At 39.3% G+C, this 17,360-nt stretch overlaps 2 protein-coding genes and 1 pseudogene across 2 annotated transcripts in view; 1 reads left to right on the top strand and 2 right to left on the bottom strand.

The window, feature by feature from the left end:
- The window catches only part of LOC132842565 (myosin-13-like), a 33,854-nt gene extending 23,824 nt beyond the window's left edge, over positions 1–10,030 (bottom strand). The window contains exon 1 of the mRNA XM_060865299.1: positions 9,987–10,030. The gene's annotated coding sequence lies outside the window, so the exon portion shown is untranslated. The remainder of the gene's footprint in view (positions 1–9,986) is intronic.
- Positions 1–17,360, top strand: part of LOC132842591 (uncharacterized) — a 522,997-nt pseudogene that overhangs the window by 178,487 nt on the left and 327,150 nt on the right.
- LOC132842566 (uncharacterized) lies at positions 1,774–4,240 on the bottom strand. Its single transcript, XM_060865301.1, has 2 exons — positions 4,213–4,240; positions 1,774–4,128 (listed from the first exon to the last, which is right to left on the bottom strand). The coding sequence occupies exon 2, from the start codon at positions 4,110–4,112 to the stop codon at positions 2,070–2,072; it is 2,043 nt and encodes a 680-aa protein (XP_060721284.1). The 5' UTR covers positions 4,113–4,128; positions 4,213–4,240; the 3' UTR covers positions 1,774–2,069.

Here is a 17,360-nt window from a genome sequence, read left to right as displayed (position 1 = left end):
TTCTCTCCCCGGTGTCATGTGACTCATTAGTGTTACAAGGTCTCAGGTGTGAATGAGGAGCATTTGTGTTAAATTTGGTTATCACTCTCACTCTCTCATACTGGTCACTGGAAGTTCAACATGGCACCTTATGGCAAAGAACTCTCTGAAGATCTGAAAAAAAATTGTTGCTCTACATAAAGATGGCATAGGCTATAAAAAGATTGCCAAGACCATGACGCAGCACGGTGGCCAAGACCATACAGCAGTTTAATAGGATAGGTTCCACTCAGAACAGGCCTTGCTATGGTCCACCACAGAAATTGTGCACATGGTCAGCGTCATATCCAGAGGTTGTGTTTGGGAAATAGACGTATGAATGCTGCCAGCATTGCTGCAGAGGTTGAAGGGGTGGGGTGTCACCCTGTCAGTGCTCAGACCATACGCCACACACTGCATCAATGGTCTGCATGGCTGTCGTCCCAGAAGGAAGCCTCTTCTAAAGATGATGCACAAAGAAGCCTGCAAACCTTTTTGCTGAAGACAAGCTAAGGACATGGATTAGTATGGAACCTTGCTAAAGATATTTATTGAATTATAATTAGTGCAATCAATCAATCAATCAATCAATCAATCAATCAATAAATAAGCAAGCAAGCAAACAGAATCACAACATAAGGTAACAGCAGAGGGTGCTGTATGGCAACATTTATGAATATGAGACAAACACAGTATCACGTATAACTCAGACACGCTTGCAGACTCACACACACACACACACACACACACACACACACATGCATACACAAACACTTGCACTATTACTTTAGCAACAGTGTTATGTAAAAGTATACGCAAATGTGACTACAATAGTCAGACAAACAGTATAAAAAATCTGCCCTGCTGTCTGTACACTAACCCTAACCTCTAACCCACCACACCCCCACCACCCCTTTTTGTGATAGGTTTGTCTATCTGTTTAATTTGGCAGTAGACTGTTTAACTATCAACATTCCTCAACATTTCTACATACAGGTAAATGTTGCCATAACGATAGTGTGAGATTTATTTTTGTGTGTTTATTTTGTCTATGGAGGCAATTGTGTTATTAGGATTTGGTGTGCTGACGTATGTGTCTTTGTACGTGCAGGTAAAGTATGTGCAGGAAGTTGTGTAATAAGTTGTAACGTGTGGTGTTCAAAACCTCATGAACGTTAACTAATAAAAGTAGGAAAAGTTCCATATTTTAATGAATGCCTGCATTATACTGATGGACCCATTTGCAGGAGACTGGAGATTCATGAGAGTGTATAGTCCCTCTTACAATAGCTTAACAAGTGTTACAACAAAGTATTATTAGTGGAGAACTTTATTAATCCCCAAGGGGAAATCAGAAAAGTAGACAAAATGAATGAAATTACAGAAAGCGTTTATTCTGGCAAAAGTGCAAACAAACAAATCCAAATTGTAAGGCAATTATTTTATGTCAGAATCTTCTAGTAGATTTTTCTGGTACATTTGGGTTGGTACAGTGATAGAGGACCAATTTAACATCAACACTAACACTGAAAAAATAATAAAAACACATCCATTTATAAGAGTTTAGTCTTTATAATTGTAAACCTGAAGAAGGAGGTGAAGTAAACAACTTTTATCATTTTAGAAATTTATCACTTAAGTAAAGCTACTGAGTACTAAATAATACACATAAGTAAGAAATCTTTATTTTTTTGTTAAATGCAAAGCTAATGGAAAAATATATACGTTATATTGTGTATTAGAAAATAGTTTGAAGTGCAGAATAAATTTGTCACTTTGCTGTTAAGACAGAGCATTAATACATACATATATATTAACATACACAAGAATATTACATGTGTGTATAATATTTGTAATATAAATGTAATTAGACAAAGCAAGTTAATTAAAAGTGACAAAAATGAATGATATGATGCTCACATGATATTTATGATCACATGTGAGAAGAAGCTTGAATACGAACACTGTGCTAATTACAGTGTAAGGCACTTGTTTTATACTTTAGGAGCTTTATTAGATATAATTGTAGAGAAGAACTTTTGTTTATTCACTCAGACGTAGGCTGATTCATCTTCTTCTGTGAATCCACTTTTAACAGCTGCTTGAATGCTGTTTATCTCTTCTGGAGCAGCAGCAGGGAGAATGGCGAGCAACTCTTTATCAATCTTCTCCAGTCTTGCAAAACTCTTCTCTTCAAACTCCTTCTTGTTCTTGCGGACAAGGTCTAAGATGGCTTTCTGAGCCCCATCACAGGCGTTCCGTAACTGATCAACCTCAAACTGAAACTCTGGCTTTTCCTTGTCCATGGCCATCAGTTTTCCCAGAGTGCTGACACGATCCATGAGGTGCTTGGTGGACACCTCAGTGTAGGTTGTAGAGATCATGTTCACAAGGTTGGCGATGTTAGTGGCTTGAAAGGCTTGATTGTAGAGCAGATCTTTGGAGAAGAGCTTTGCGTTGTAGGAAAGCTTCTGTGTCTTCTGAGATGTGGATACAAAATTGTTAAGGGTTATGGTCAGACTGCTTTTCACAATGTTGGACACCATCTGAAAGAAGCGCACCATCTTCTCCCACTGCTCCTTCACTCTCCCCATGGCATCCATACCCTTAACCAACATTTTTATAGTGGTGTTAAAATCTATCTCTTTGATCTCACACTTCCTCATGGTGATCAGGATGTCAGTCAGCTCCTTTTGGTTCTTCTCCATGTTCTCTACACTCTTCTCATAGATCTCTCTGGTCTTGTTCAGTTGAGCACGGCTCTGCTCTATGCGGAACCTGGCATTATCTGATGCCCTTTCTTTTCTCACCTTCCCAGGTTTACTTTCTTCTTTATACATCATCGGTGGTTTTGGAGTCAGAGCAGGAGAATTTGTGACAGATTTACTTTTGCTGTCAAACGTACGAGCTGATTCATTCAGGTTTCTGATCAGTTTAATCAACTCATTTGTTTTGGCTTCTTCACATTTCTGTTCTGGTGCGTACTTTGCTAGTTCTTCACAGATCTCGATGCCTTTGGTACAGATGTTTTGAGCTTCCTCTTTTGCTGTGCAGTTTTGGCATATTTTTAAACTCTCCCCGATTCGTTTGAACTGAACTGCCTGAAAATTTGTCTCTGTAGTTTTGTGTTTTTGATCATACAAATCTTTCCAGTTAATTGTGTTTTCAATCACAAACTCTTGAATTTTCTCTGTGCATTTCAGAATTTCGGCAGATTTACTATAAATAGTAATTTCATCAAAGCAATCAGCTTCAGGTTCTGGACTTTTCAACGGTGTTTCATAAAAATTCTGTGTTAACATGTCAGATCCCATCGATAATATTCCATTAATAAAAGTTGTGATGCCCTCAGTTATGCCTTCAACAAAGTCCATTCCTATCATTTCCCATCCATTGGGCAGTGAATCCATTGCTTTGCTGTAACTTTCATGTGCTTCATTCAGCTGCTTTTCCAGATCCTTCAGTACCTTCTCTGAGCGTTTAGCTGCTACTTCTGATGACTGTTTTCTCAGATTGGCTTCCTCCATTTTCCTCTTGATTTCCTCCAGCTCCTCTCCATAAATGTGCTCAGCATTTACACATGCTTCCAGCAGTTCTTGGATAATGTTGATGACATCAGTGAACCGTTTTTCTGTTGAATTGGCCAGCTTAAGACAGTCATCTGCAACAACACGGATGTTCTCCAGCTGGTCAGGGAGGTGAGCTTCAACAACCTCATCACTGGCTTTGAACAGGATCTTCACAGCTGACTTCATGTAATCAGGAACTACCATGGTGTGGAGTCTAATCTGATCCATGTTCTTATGGGCCTCGTTGAAAGCCCACCAGCCTGAGTTACACACCTGCATGAGGCAGGCACGAAATGACTCTGGGTGTTTGATGAACTTGTAGCCATCTTTAGGTGGGTTCTTGTTGATGGAGAAATCTGTTTTGGAGGAGATGAAGACCAGCTCTCCCAGGATGGCTATGGAGAGAGGAGCAGGAGTCAGATACTCCTCCCAGTTGCCATACGGCTTCATCACAATCTTGGTTTGGTTCCTCATCTCCTCAGCTGTGGTGAGGCTTTGAGTTTTCTTTGCAATTTGCAAATCCATGACTTCTTTTTTCCTACTAAAGACAAAAAGAAATAAATTAATAATGAGATCACCATGGCTGCCTTCTTGGGTGCCAGCAGAGAACAATTTGCAGACTTACAGTGCAAACCATAATAAAAAATCTGAACCATGATGCACAGAGACAACATCTGAGAGCTCTTACTTTTGGTGGGTTTAGTTATTTGGTGGACACATGAGTAAAGGTGGAGTGTTTACATCTGATAAAACTAACAGAACTAACAAAAAGTTTCAACACTTCAACACTCAACTTCAACTTGCTTGAACACTAGACAAGTTAGATGTGATTGTGTTTAATATTATAGAGACTTTAAGATTCTCAGTATGTTAAATATTAGGTGTTATGTCAGTGATGAACCATTAATTTAATATATTAAAGGTCTTAAAGTCAAATCAGTGGTCAGAAAATTAGAACAGATTAAATAAATAGATAGTTGTTGGGACTCAGCCCGGACTTTGGCCACGTGCATCTGTTTACGTTTCTCGTCACGTGTCTGCCCCGCTTTTGTCTGCTCCTCCCTGTCGTCACACCTGATCCTTATTGTGGTTTTGTCCTGTCTCCAGTCCGTGTCATGTTTCGTGTTTTCTGTTATTAAACCCTGTTCATTTATGCTATCCTGCGTTTGGGTCCGCTTCTGTTCTGTATACATTGCAATAGTGATTTAGTATGGAAAACCTTTACCACTTGGTTTCTTTTTATGTTTATGCCTTGTGGATAAACCTATGTGCAGCTTTTTATAAACTATATTATTAGTGCACTTTTCACCAGGACCAACAGCTGAAGTGGTTCCCAGCACCATCACACCTCTTCCTCCAAGCTTAACTGTGGGACAGATGTTTCACTGTTGAATTTCTTATCAGATCTGTTTATAGCTTCCCCCAATCAATTCTTTGAGGAAAAAATAAACGAGAAGTCTTAAGGGTACATTTCTTTCATTCTTGCTAATTTTCTGACCAATGATTTGTTTTTAAGACCATTAAAGCTTAATATTTTGCCATTTTGGCCAATTTTCCCCCAAGGATTGTACATGAATGTGTTATTCACAGCAAAATTCTCTATCCATGAATATCTAAAAATGACCGAATAATTTTTAAAATGATCATTATTTTAAATCATCCTGTTATTTTCTAAGAGAAGGGAAACAAAACAAACACACACACACACACACACACACACAGACACACAGACACACAGACACACACACACACACACACCATGTGTTAAGAACAGCATCCCTCTTCCTACATTAATATCTTAAAAGTCTTCAGTGATGGTGTGGAGGAACTCTGCCAGCTCTGCGACACAAATGCTGCACTGCCCCAAAACAGAAAGTACATGAATATTTATTATCTGTAAGCTACTTTCATGTTTTCACGCAACCATCTCAGAAACACTTTATCTGAAAGGAGCTCACCTTAAAAATGTCACATGACTGGCTATTAAATGAGTTAAAAAGCTGTAATGAAAGCTCAGAAAATAGTATTTACGTTGTGAGCTTGTTTTATTCTTCTTTTATTTATAACTTCATTTCAATCTGCCTGATTGTTGTCTGATGTCACACGTGATACAAAAGTCATTTCTGACAATACTTTTTTTTTTAGATACCTGAGATGGATTCTTGCTGAGACTTTTTTTTTTTTTTTTTTTTAGTAAATATTAGTTAACTAGACATTGAGAGATAAAATTCTGGATGAGCTGTAACTTTCTGTTAACTTTCTTACCTGTTAAGTTTAGAATCGTACACATAATACATCCCGTTATATTATATTGTGCACTATTACACTAGACTTGCACATTTTTATGAACAGCAGATATGTTAATCCCTTTGCACTGCTCTTCTCTTTTTCAACCCATGCCGAGACCCCCAGACATTGTACCAGCTCCGATCGTCTTCCGTGCGATGAAGTTTTTGGATCGCCGCTTAGATGAGGCCGACTCTGTGAGAATCCTGAAGAAAACATCTACAGATCTACCAGCTCCAGTTGGACTCTGTGATACTAAGAGGAGATCTGAACTCCATGTGATCCCTACACCAATACAACATTTGTCTGATTGTATATTTGGAATCACACCCTCTAGTGTCACCCATATGAGGATGAGGTTCCTCTTTGAGTCTGGTTCCTCTCAAGGTTTCTTCTTTTACCAATCTAAGGGAGTTTTTCCTTGCCACTGCTGCCTGAGTCACCTCAGACTTGCTCATTGGGGATAAACACATATACATACACACGTACACACACACTGTGAACTATATATATTTTGAATTTTTATTATATTAATTCTCTATATTACTCCTTATGCTTACCTTCTGTTCTATGTTTACGTTCTGTAAAACTGTTTTGAGACAATGTCCATTGTAAAAACGCTATACAAATAAACTTGAATTGAATTGAATTGAATTGAAAAAGTGTAGGGGGCACGGTGGCTTAGTGGTTAGCACGTTTGCCTCACACCTCCAGGGTCGGGGTTCGATTCCCGCCTCCACCTTGTGTGTGTGGAGTTTGCATGTTCTCCCCGTGCCTCGGGGGTTTCCTCCGGGTACTCCGGTTTCCTCCCCCGGTCCAAAGACATGCATGGTAGGTTGATTGGCATCTCTGGAAAATTGTCCCTAGTGTGTGATTGCGTGAGTGAATGAGAGTGTGTGTGTGCCCTGCGATGGGTTGGCACTCCGTCCAGGGTGTATCCTGCCTTGATGCCCGATGACGCCTGAGATAGGCACAGGCTCCCCGTGACCCGAGGTAGTTCGGATAAGCGGTAGAAGATGAATGAATGAATGAATGAATGAAAAAGTGTATAAGCTATAAATGAGTAGTAGATGTAAAAGAGCGTTAAGATAACAAAGGATACTACACTGCGGCAAAATATGATAGTGTCAGAAACGCAGTGGAATCCTGGATCTGTATTATCACAATGACTTCACGAGCAATTACATTATAGAAGGTTTTTTGCTTTTTGATACAAATCTCTCAGTGGACTCGGCCATTTTTTAATTGGTTCATGTAATAAATCTACTATGAAAACCATTAAAAAAAATAAATAGTGTTCGATGTGTTTGTTCATCTGAACAGCAAACTGGACTGGACAGACAACACTGAGGCAATCTGTAGGAAAGGGCAGAGCAGACTCTTTCAGCTGACGAGACTAAGGTCTTTTGGAGTGCAGGGAGAGCTACTGAAGACCTTTTTTGACTCTGTGGTGGCCTCAGCCATATTCTATTGTGTGGTATGTTGGTGCAGCAGCATCTCTACTGCAAAAAGGAAGAGACTGGACAAGCTGTATATTGTGTATATACTGTATATTATATTATGTCTCTATTCTGTTAGATATTTGCATTTTTTCTCTTTGCTGCTGTAACAGAGAAATTTCCCCATTGTGGGACGAATAAAGGTATATCTCATTTTATCTTAAATATGATGAATGAACTTGTACTGTAGCAGTTTTATGAATCTGCTTTAATCAACACTTGCCGCTTGTTAACATAAGGTTTTCTTCTAGTCCTAAACCTATTAAGTGGAATATTCTCTCACATAGGACAACGGTGACAGGTTTCTTGGCTGGTTTCACGCTAATAATTCAAAAGCATCATCTCAAATTATTAGTGAAGTGAATTACACTTGAAACCTACACAAGGACTTCGCCCTGTTTTTGATTCAGAATACAAAGCAGTTGTATTGTTGTGTGGAATCTAAGTTCCAGATGTCACAAGTCACATGGTTATGGCAAAATGGATCAAGCTCCGGTATGATGCTTGACTCGTGTACACACTGAAAAACACTGGGTTTTTTTTTTTTAAACCCAAATGCTGGGTTGAGGCCACTGTGTAGGACTTTGGGTTGTTTTAATCCAAGTTTGGGTTGAAAATTGTCTTGAGCTATAACCCAGCGGCACTGGGTTGGGAACACGGACGTTAAAGAGAGCATGCACATCAACGTGAAAATCAGACGACACCTGTGCGAGAAGCCGCCATCTTTATGTCTTCAGATGAAAGCGAGTGAAATTCTGTCTGAAACGTGTTATTCAATATGTATTTAACGATGTTCATAGCCATAAAAAAATCGGTCTTACTGTATAAACTAATGTTATAAGCGTAATTTAGGCTTTCAGTCAGTTAAAGTGAGATTACCTCATGGCCAAGTGACAGCCGTGCTCCGACTCACGACAGATCCCAGATCAGTGAACAGGAGAGCGCGCGTGGCATCTTCATCGGAGCTCGGAAGGAATAATGTAAATGCTTTATAAATATATGACTTTTGTCCATGTTAAATCTACTCTATTATAAATGATTTCTGTGTTAGATACGGTTTTGATACGGCGGAGTTTACTTGATGGCAACGTATTTTGTTAGGACATCCAATTTCCCGCTCTGCTTCTACATTTTGTTTAACTTCGCTGTGAGGTTGAAACAAGTGGGAATGTCTGAGGGCAGCTCAGGCTAAATATCTCTGTCTAAGGCTAAATAACGTTAAGGTTTGAAACTAAACATGTTTGACCGCCATTTTATTTGTGACACACTCAGGATCATTAGGATAATTTAGGAGCAATTCTTTGATAAAATGCCATTTGACTGACATTAATATTTTCTATGTAATTAGTTGATGGCAGCAAGCAGTGTTCCCTGGTGTGGCAGTTCCTACACACTGTAGTGTATGGACTTCCTGGTGAGGAGACACCAGCAGTAAGAGTTCTGCCTGCATTCATTTTTGCAGACAAACTGTAACTTATTTATTTGTTTTATTATTAATTAAACTGTGTATAGTTAATAAACTTTTATTATTATTACTGTGACCTGACTGCTTCATTGGATTCCGTGTTCTTTAACTTGTACACTTACATGAAATGTTTTCATATTTCACAAACATTTAATTGGAAGTAAATTTTTCTGACTGAAGTCAGTGATGCATTTACTGTGATATTTGATACATTTTCATCGAATGCGAGCGTTTTACATGTTATGACGAAATCAGCTCCGTCTATTAGACATATTATATATTAGATTTAAGGTTTGCTATTTTAGCCTAGACATCCTTTACAAAAATAAGAAAACGTGTATTAATAAAACGAAGGACGACATTTTATTTAGATCACCTAAATTGCTTCCACATACTCCCGTGTTTCCCGTGGGCGGGGTTGGATTACCGGAGTAAGTATTGCTGTAGATTCATTATTTTAATCACTTAAATTTCGGACCCATTTTGGGTTAAATTCAACCCAGCAGTGTCGTCATTTTTAACTAATAGTTGGGTTAGAATCACAACCCAGCGTTGGATTAGTCCCATTTTGACCCAGCGCTGGGTTGCCAAAATAACCCAAATTGGGTTGTTTTCAACCCAGCAGTTTTTAGAGTATATCTCTTCCTACCTAGATATGCTAAGTCTTCAGTGGAGGTGTGGAGGTTCTCTGTCTGCTCTGTGACCCAAACAGTGCACTGCCTCAAGACTGAAAACTGTGTATTTATAATGTGTAATCTTCCCTCCCTTTTTTACCCACCCACCTCTGATACACTACAGTTCATCTTATAAATCTCACATAATAAGTTGAGCTGAACGTCACATCACTGCCCTACAGCCCTTTTACTTTTCGAGTCAGATGATCCACCTTTCTACATTGGAGTGAGTATATACCAGTATTCACAGAGAAATTATTTATAACAGTAAACATTTTTAAAAGTAAGTCCATACAAAAAATTATAACAATAAATACATTTTTCAGAAATAATCTTTTTTTGTTGCTGTTTTGAGATTATGCCTAGTTAGTAACAGGGAAGGTGAATAATGCTACTAGAATAACATTAACAAAGGATTAAAGGTGTAAATATGTGCATTAAGAAAGACCTTCAATTCAGATCAGTTTCTTCCTACCTGGATATGCTGATAGTCTTCAGTGAAGGTGTGGAGGTTCTCTGTCTGCAAGTGGGGCACTGCCTCAAGACTAAAAGCCCCTGTGTATTTATAATGTGTAATTTGCCCTCCCCTTTTCCCCCACCCACCTCTGATACACTTATAAAAGAAGTTCATCTTATAAATATCACATAATAAGTGACTGTGGTGATCCAGAAGAGAAAGTACAGCAACAGAGTTAAACTTTCACACTCTGATTACAGATTTATCTTCAGGAGGCCCTGTGACAAGTTTAATCATATTTCACACTGCTTTCCTGAGTGCTGCTTTTTTTAATGTCTTTCATATGTAATAACTTAAAATAAAACGATTACAAAAAATAAAGAACAAAAACAGAACAAACTCATGTTTAAGACTCACAAAATAGTATTTTAGTATCAAGGACTGAACTTATTTATTATCCTTTTGATTTATAGAGGACTTTTATTAATAAAATCATTCTGTAACAGATGAGAGATGACTAGAGACACTGAAGGAGATTTTTGATCAGGTTTGAGTTTTTCCCCTTTAACATGTTTACTTCCTGTTTCAGAGTAAGATGAATCAGCTTTCATCAATGGAGTGAGTTGAATTCCAGAATTCACAGAAATGATTCATAACAATTCATTCACTTTTAAAAGGAATTACATAAAAATTATTCAGCAAAAACTAAAATGAATCCAATATTTTTTTAAGACTTTTTCTTTTCTGTGTTGAAATGTTTTGTTTGTGTCTACAGAGTTGTGCTGAAGAACACAGCTGAAGCTGTTCTCATTCCACTGAAAGGTGGGATCTCCTCCCTGAATGAAGTCTATAAGGCTCTTATTGAGGCAGATGTAGATCCTGTAACTGGGAAATGCTCCAACTACGACTACATCAGACAGCAGATAGTACAGGCTCATCAGCTCCTGAAGCAGTCAGAACAGGAAGCCAGCTCAGGGTTAAAGTGTCTGGATGAAATCTTAGAGAGACTGATACAAGAAGAGGGGAAACTCAAGCAGGAGATGAACGACACAAAACTAACCTTAGACAACTTTAGAGAAAAGAAGGAATCAAATGAAAAATTGCTCAGTGTATCTCACGGAGCTCTGGAGCAGACCAGGAGAAATCTGGATTCAGCAATACACACACTTCGGGGTCGGCATTGGATGCATCGGATGCATTGGATGGATTGCAGATAAGAATTACAGCATACGGATAAAAATAATGACATCTGACCTCATTCATCATCATAACCTTCATGTGAGAGTCTGTTCTGTCTCTATAGTTTGTTTCTTCACTGTTCAGGTCCTGCAATGATTATTGGTGGTGGAGTTGAACTGGATCAAGCAAACAAAGCTGTCCAAGTGGCTCAAGAGGAGGTGAGAAAGTCTGAGAATGAAGTGAGAAAAGGAGCCTGTTATGAAGGTGATGGAGGATGTGATGAAGGCTGTAGAGCAGATCACAGGGAATGAGCTCCTCTATCGCAATGAGCTGCCAAGACTCATCAATCAGATGAAGGAGAACAACCAACGACTAGCAGCCATCTGTGCCTCAGAGAACAGCTCAATATCACAATAACATGCTGTTTCTTTTATTTTCAACAGAGATTTTCAGAGTTTTGTTGAAATAAGTATAAAGTATTTGAAAAGAAATGTGATGTTCTGTTTCATATGCAAGTGCAATAAAAGCCACTAAAGGTGAGTATTGCAGTAAAGTTTGTTAAATGAACTCCATCTGTAAGCTAAAATAGAAATAAAGAGAAGTTAATCATGTTTCATGCTGCTTTTATTATGTGAAAGGTTTTTAAAAGATTACATTAAACATTAATATAAATATTATTAAAAGGACTTTTCCAGATAGTGTTTATAAAAAGACATTTGTCCCAGATGTCCTAATTGGCAGTGAAGTGTGTTTGTTTCACCTATTTCATGTCCATTATTTCATGCTTTATCCAGACAAACCTGATCCATGTCTGAACAACTGTGACAGTATGACAGATGAGAGTTTACATTAATGACACCTACTAGAGTTACTCATCATCACTTTATACCCAAAGGTGATCAACAAAATCTGAAAAATGAACTGCAACAACTAGATTGGGCTAACGTATTGAACAGCACTGATATTGACGCTAATTCTGACATCTAAATTAAAAGCGTCAAAGACATTTTAGCCCATTTTACAAAAAAGAGGGAATTAAAACAACGAAGAAAAAACCTTCCCTGGCTAAATGATTTGGAATTTAATGAAAGAGCGAGATCATGCACTTAAAACATCTTTAAAAACAACTTTAGAAATAAAGTTGTAAATCAGATCCGTAAAGCTAAAGCAAATTTCTTTTTTGAGATAATTAAAGGGACAAATGGAAACGGAAAATTAATATGGGAAAATTTAAATGATCTGTTAGGACGAAATAAAGGTGTAAATTTCAAAGATCTGCAAATTCAAGTTAATGGTATGCTAACTGATATTTAAGACATTATCTTCAATAGCTTTAACATATTCTTTATTAGCTCAGTTGAGGATCTGACAATGCATTTTAAATGCCCAGACATCCCATACTGTATAAGCCTCTAGATGCTAATAAACCAATATTTAGCATACAGGATATAGCTGTCCCTGATGTTATAAAAATGATTTCATCTGTAAAATGTTCAAAAGCCAGAGATACTTTTGGTTTTACTAATGATCTTTCAAAACTCCATAAAGAAAATCTAACCATGCGTTGCATGCATTGTCAGTACGAATTTCATACCGGATCGGTCGAGGCCCGGGTTAACAACGACCGCCATCGGCGCCGTTGACCTACAGGGCGCCGGTGGAAATTGGGCTACTGTTGGTCGAAGAAGTAGAGGAGGGAGGAGAGTGCACAGACAGAGAGAGAAGAGGAAAGGTAAGAGTGTAGGACTGAGAATAGGAACTCTGAATGTTGGTACTATAACAGGGAAAGGTAGAGACCTGGCTGATATGATGGAGAGAAGGAAGGTGGATATACTGTGTGTACAGGAGACCAAGTGGAAGGGTAGCAAGGCTCATAGTATAGGAGCAGGATTCAAGCTGTTTTATTATGGTGTGGATAGTAAGAGAAATGGGGTAGGTGTGGTCCTGAAGGAGGAGTTTGTGAGGAATGTTCTGGAGGTGAATAGAGTGTCAGACAGGGTGATGAGTCTGAAGTTAGAGATTGAAGGGGTGATGTTGAATGTTGTTAGTGGTTATGCCCCGCAGGTAGGTTGTGAGTTAGAGGAGAAAGAGAGATTCTGGTGTGAATTCGATGAGGTGATTGAGAGTTTTCCCAAGGGTGAGAGAGTGGTGATAGGAGCGGATTTTAATGGACATGTTGGTGAGGGGAACACAGGTGATGAGGAGGTGATGGGCAAGTTTGGAGTTAAAGAAAGGAACCTTGAAGGACAGATGGTAGTAGACTTTGCTAAGAGGATGGACATGGCTGTGGTTAACACTTATTTTCAGAAGAGGGAGGAACATAGAGTGACTTACAAGAGTGGAGGTAGGAGAACACAGGTAGACTACATCCTTTGTAGAAGAGGCAATCTGAAAGAGATTAGTGACTGTAAAGTGGTAGTGGGAGAGAGTGTAGCCAGACAGCATAGGATGGTGGTGTGTAGGATGACTCTGATGGTCTGTAAGAGGAAGAGGTCAAAGATAGAGAAGAAAACTAAGTGGTGGAAGCTGAAAAAGGAGGAATGTTGTGAGGAATTTAGACAGAAGTTGAGGCAGGTTCTGGGTGGTCAGGTAGTGCTGCCAGATGACTGGGAAACTACAGCAGAAGTGATCAGGGAGACAGGGAGAAAGGTGCTGGGTGTGTCATCTGGAAGAAGGAAAGAAGATAAGGAGACTTGGTGGTGGAATGAGGAAGTTCAGGATAGTATCCAGAGGAAGAGATTAGCCAAGAAGAAGTGGGATATGGACAGGACTGAAGAGAATAGACAGGAATACAAGGAGTTACAGCGCAGAGTGAAGAGGGAGGTGTCTAAGGCCAAGCAGAAGGCATATGACGAGTTGTACACTAGGTTAGACACTAGAGAAGGAGAGAAGGACTTGTACAGGTTAGCTAGACAGAGGGATCGAGATGGGAAGGATGTGCAGCAAGTTAGAATTATTAAGGATAGAGATGGAAGGGTGCTCACAAGTGAGGAGAGTGTACAGAGGAGATGGAAGGAATACTTTGAGGAGTTGATGAATGAGGAAAATGAGAGGGAAAAAAAGAGTAGAAGGGGTGAACTCTCTTAGAGGCAGTTGGTCCTGACGACATCCCGGTAGAGGTCTGGAAGTGTCTAGGAGAGGCAGCAGTGGAATTTTTAGCTAGTTTGTTCAACAGGGTTTTAGAAAGTGAGAAGATGCCTGAGGAATGGAGAAGGAGTGTGTTAGTACCGATCTTTAAGAATAAGGGTGACGTGCAGAGTTGCAGCAACTATAGGGGGATAAAGTTGATGAGCCATACAATGAAGTTGTGGGAAAGAGTAGTGGAAGCTAGGTTAAGGAAGGTGGTGGAAATTTGTGAGCAGCAGTATGGCTTCATGCCCAGAAAGAGCACAACAGATGCAATTTTTGCTCTGAGAATGTTGATGGAGAAGTATAGGGATGGTCAGAGGGAGTTGCACTGTGTGTTTGTAAACCTAGAGAAAGCGTATGACAAGGTGCCAAGAGAAGAGCTGTGGTACTGTATGAGGAAGTCAGGAGTAGCAGAGAAGTATGTCAGAGTGGTGCAGGACATGTATGAGAGGAGCAGGACAGTGGTGAGGTGTGCTGTAGGTCAGACAGAGGAGTTCACAGTGGAGGTGGGACTGCATCAGGGATCTGCTCTGAGCCCCTTCCTGTTTGCTATAGTGATGGACCAGTTGTCAGAGGAGGTCAGACAGGAGTCTCCTTGGACGATGATGTTTGCAGATGACATTGTGATCTGTAGTGAGAGCAGGGAGCAGGTGGAGGAAAACCTGGAGAGGTGGAGGTTTGCGCTGGAGAGAAGAGGAATGAAAGTCAGTCGTAGTAAGACTGAGTACATGTGTGTGAATGAAAGGGAGGGAAGTGGAACAGTAAGGTTACAGGGTGAAGAGGTGAAGAAGGTACAGGAGTTTAAGTACTTGGGGTCAACAGTCCAGAGTAATGGAGAGAGTGGGAAAGAAGTAAAGAAGCGAGTGCAGGCAGGTTGGAGTGGGTGGAGAAAGGTGTCAGGAGTTCTGTGTGATAGGAAAATATCAGCAAGAATCAAGGGGAAGGTGTACAGGACAGTGGTGAGACCGGCCATGCTGTATGGTTTAGAGACAGTGTCACTGAAGAAGAGACAGGAGTCGGAGCTAGAGGTAGCTGAACTGAAGATGTTGAGGTTCTCTTTGGGAGTGACAGGATTGGACAGGATTAGGAATGAGTACATCAGAGGGACAGCCCATGTTGGACGTTTGGGGGACAAAGTTAGGGAGGCAAGATTAAGATGGTTTGGACATGTTCAGAGGAGGGAGAGTGAGTATATTGGTAGGAGAATGTTGGACATGGAGCTGCCAGGCAGGAGGCAAAGAGGAAGGCCAAAAAGGAGGTATATGGATGTAATTAATGAGGATTTGAAGCTAGTGGGTGCAAGTGTTGAGGATGCAGAAGATAGGGATAGGTGGAGAGAGATGATTCGCTGTGGCGACCCCTGAAGGGAAAAGCCGAAAGAAGAAGAAGAAGAAGAAGAAGATAAATCTATCTATAAAACAGGAAATAGTGCCCTTAACATGGAAGACTGCTAGGGTTATCCCAGTCTTTAAGGCTGGTGATAAGACAAAACCAGAGAATTTTCACCCAATAAGCATTCTACCAATAATTTCAAAAATAGCTTAAAAATGGGTTGCCTCACAGTTAATTGAACACTTAAACAGTGGTGATACCCCTTTCCATCCAATGAAGTTTGGCATTCGCAAACAACAGTCTACAGAAACAGCCACTTGTTATTATCTTGAGAATTTAAAAAGCCTGTTAGACCAGGGCGGCTTTGTAGGGGCTGTTTTTCTGGACTTGAAATGAGCCTTTGATACCATTAATCATAATGTGCTTCTTGCTAAATTGACTTATTTTAATTTCTCTGAAAGAGCACATTGTTGGATGCAATCATATTTGTCAGACAGAAAACAAGCTGTACAAATAGGAAATTCACAGTCTTACTTGTTCTGCTGGAGTCCCACAAGGCTCAATACTGGGGCCGATTTTATTCAGTCTCTATGTTAATTTACCAAATGTCTGTTCAAATATTAAAATGCAATTATATGCTGATGATACAATATTGTATACTCACGCAAAAACAAAACAAGAAGCTGCTGCAATACTTTTTGGGGCCATGGTACCAGTGTCTACAAAGGGTCTACAGTGTCTACCAGTACTACAAAAACTGTCTGCATGTTCTTCTCACGGCAGCTAGCAGAGGGGCCAGAGCCATATATCCATGCAATGATATTTACTCACATAACTTACTGTTATACAACTTGGTCTCATACAACCGAGAGTCTCTCTTCAAGAAAACATTGAAAATTCTAGACAGGAAGCCTGTACATTTTCATCACTGTAATATTCATATTATAAATACAATATTCTAGATCTTGAAAGTTATCAGACGTCTGTCTCATTTTTAAAGTTTTGAATGGGCTTGCCCCATCACCATTAAGAGACAAAAAAACTAACATTAAAGTAAACACTAGAGCATTAACCAGAGGAGACTGTAATGTACAATGGCGCAGAACTAAATTTAGCCAAATAGTGGTGTCTATTAGAGGCACACAGTCATGGAATACATGAATAAAAAAAAACAGCGATGTACCCATATGTAAATCATTTTCTTATTGGATGTCTGTTCATAGTGGCCTTTTAACTTCCGTGTGACTGCTGTTTACCATACTTAGTCTCTGTTGTTCTGTGTAATATGTCTACATGCATGTTATATTTGTAAGTAATTTTGTATTTTGTGTTTTATGATACCTGCCTTAGGTCAACAAATGAAATATAGCTATTGTGTTAATTCCGGCATTTACACTGATGCTCATTGCTGATTTGTTGATTAATGTGCACTGTCCTAATTCAAATAAATAAAATAAATAAAATAAAATTATTGCACATGTAGAATAATTAAAGTCATGGTTTGTGTATCGGTGAATACTAATGCAGTGCCAGTAGCTGGAAACCCATATTCACATGTAAGCCTGAAGTGTGTTGTAGCATAAACTAAAAGTTTGTTTAATTATATCTAAAACCTATGATTCCTGGAACCACTGGGAAAAAACACACAAGGAATTTGGTTCCAGCAGTTTGTGACTCTCAGAAGTGCAGTCATAAATAACACTATACTATACAAACTAAACAAGAAAACAATGCAGACGATGAGATACAGTA

This window comes from Tachysurus vachellii, chromosome 3 (assembly GCF_030014155.1).
Source record: "Tachysurus vachellii isolate PV-2020 chromosome 3, HZAU_Pvac_v1, whole genome shotgun sequence".
In the NCBI taxonomy this organism is placed as follows: domain Eukaryota; kingdom Metazoa; phylum Chordata; class Actinopteri; order Siluriformes; family Bagridae; genus Tachysurus; species Tachysurus vachellii.
This window is presented reverse-complemented; position numbering and strand designations above follow the sequence as displayed.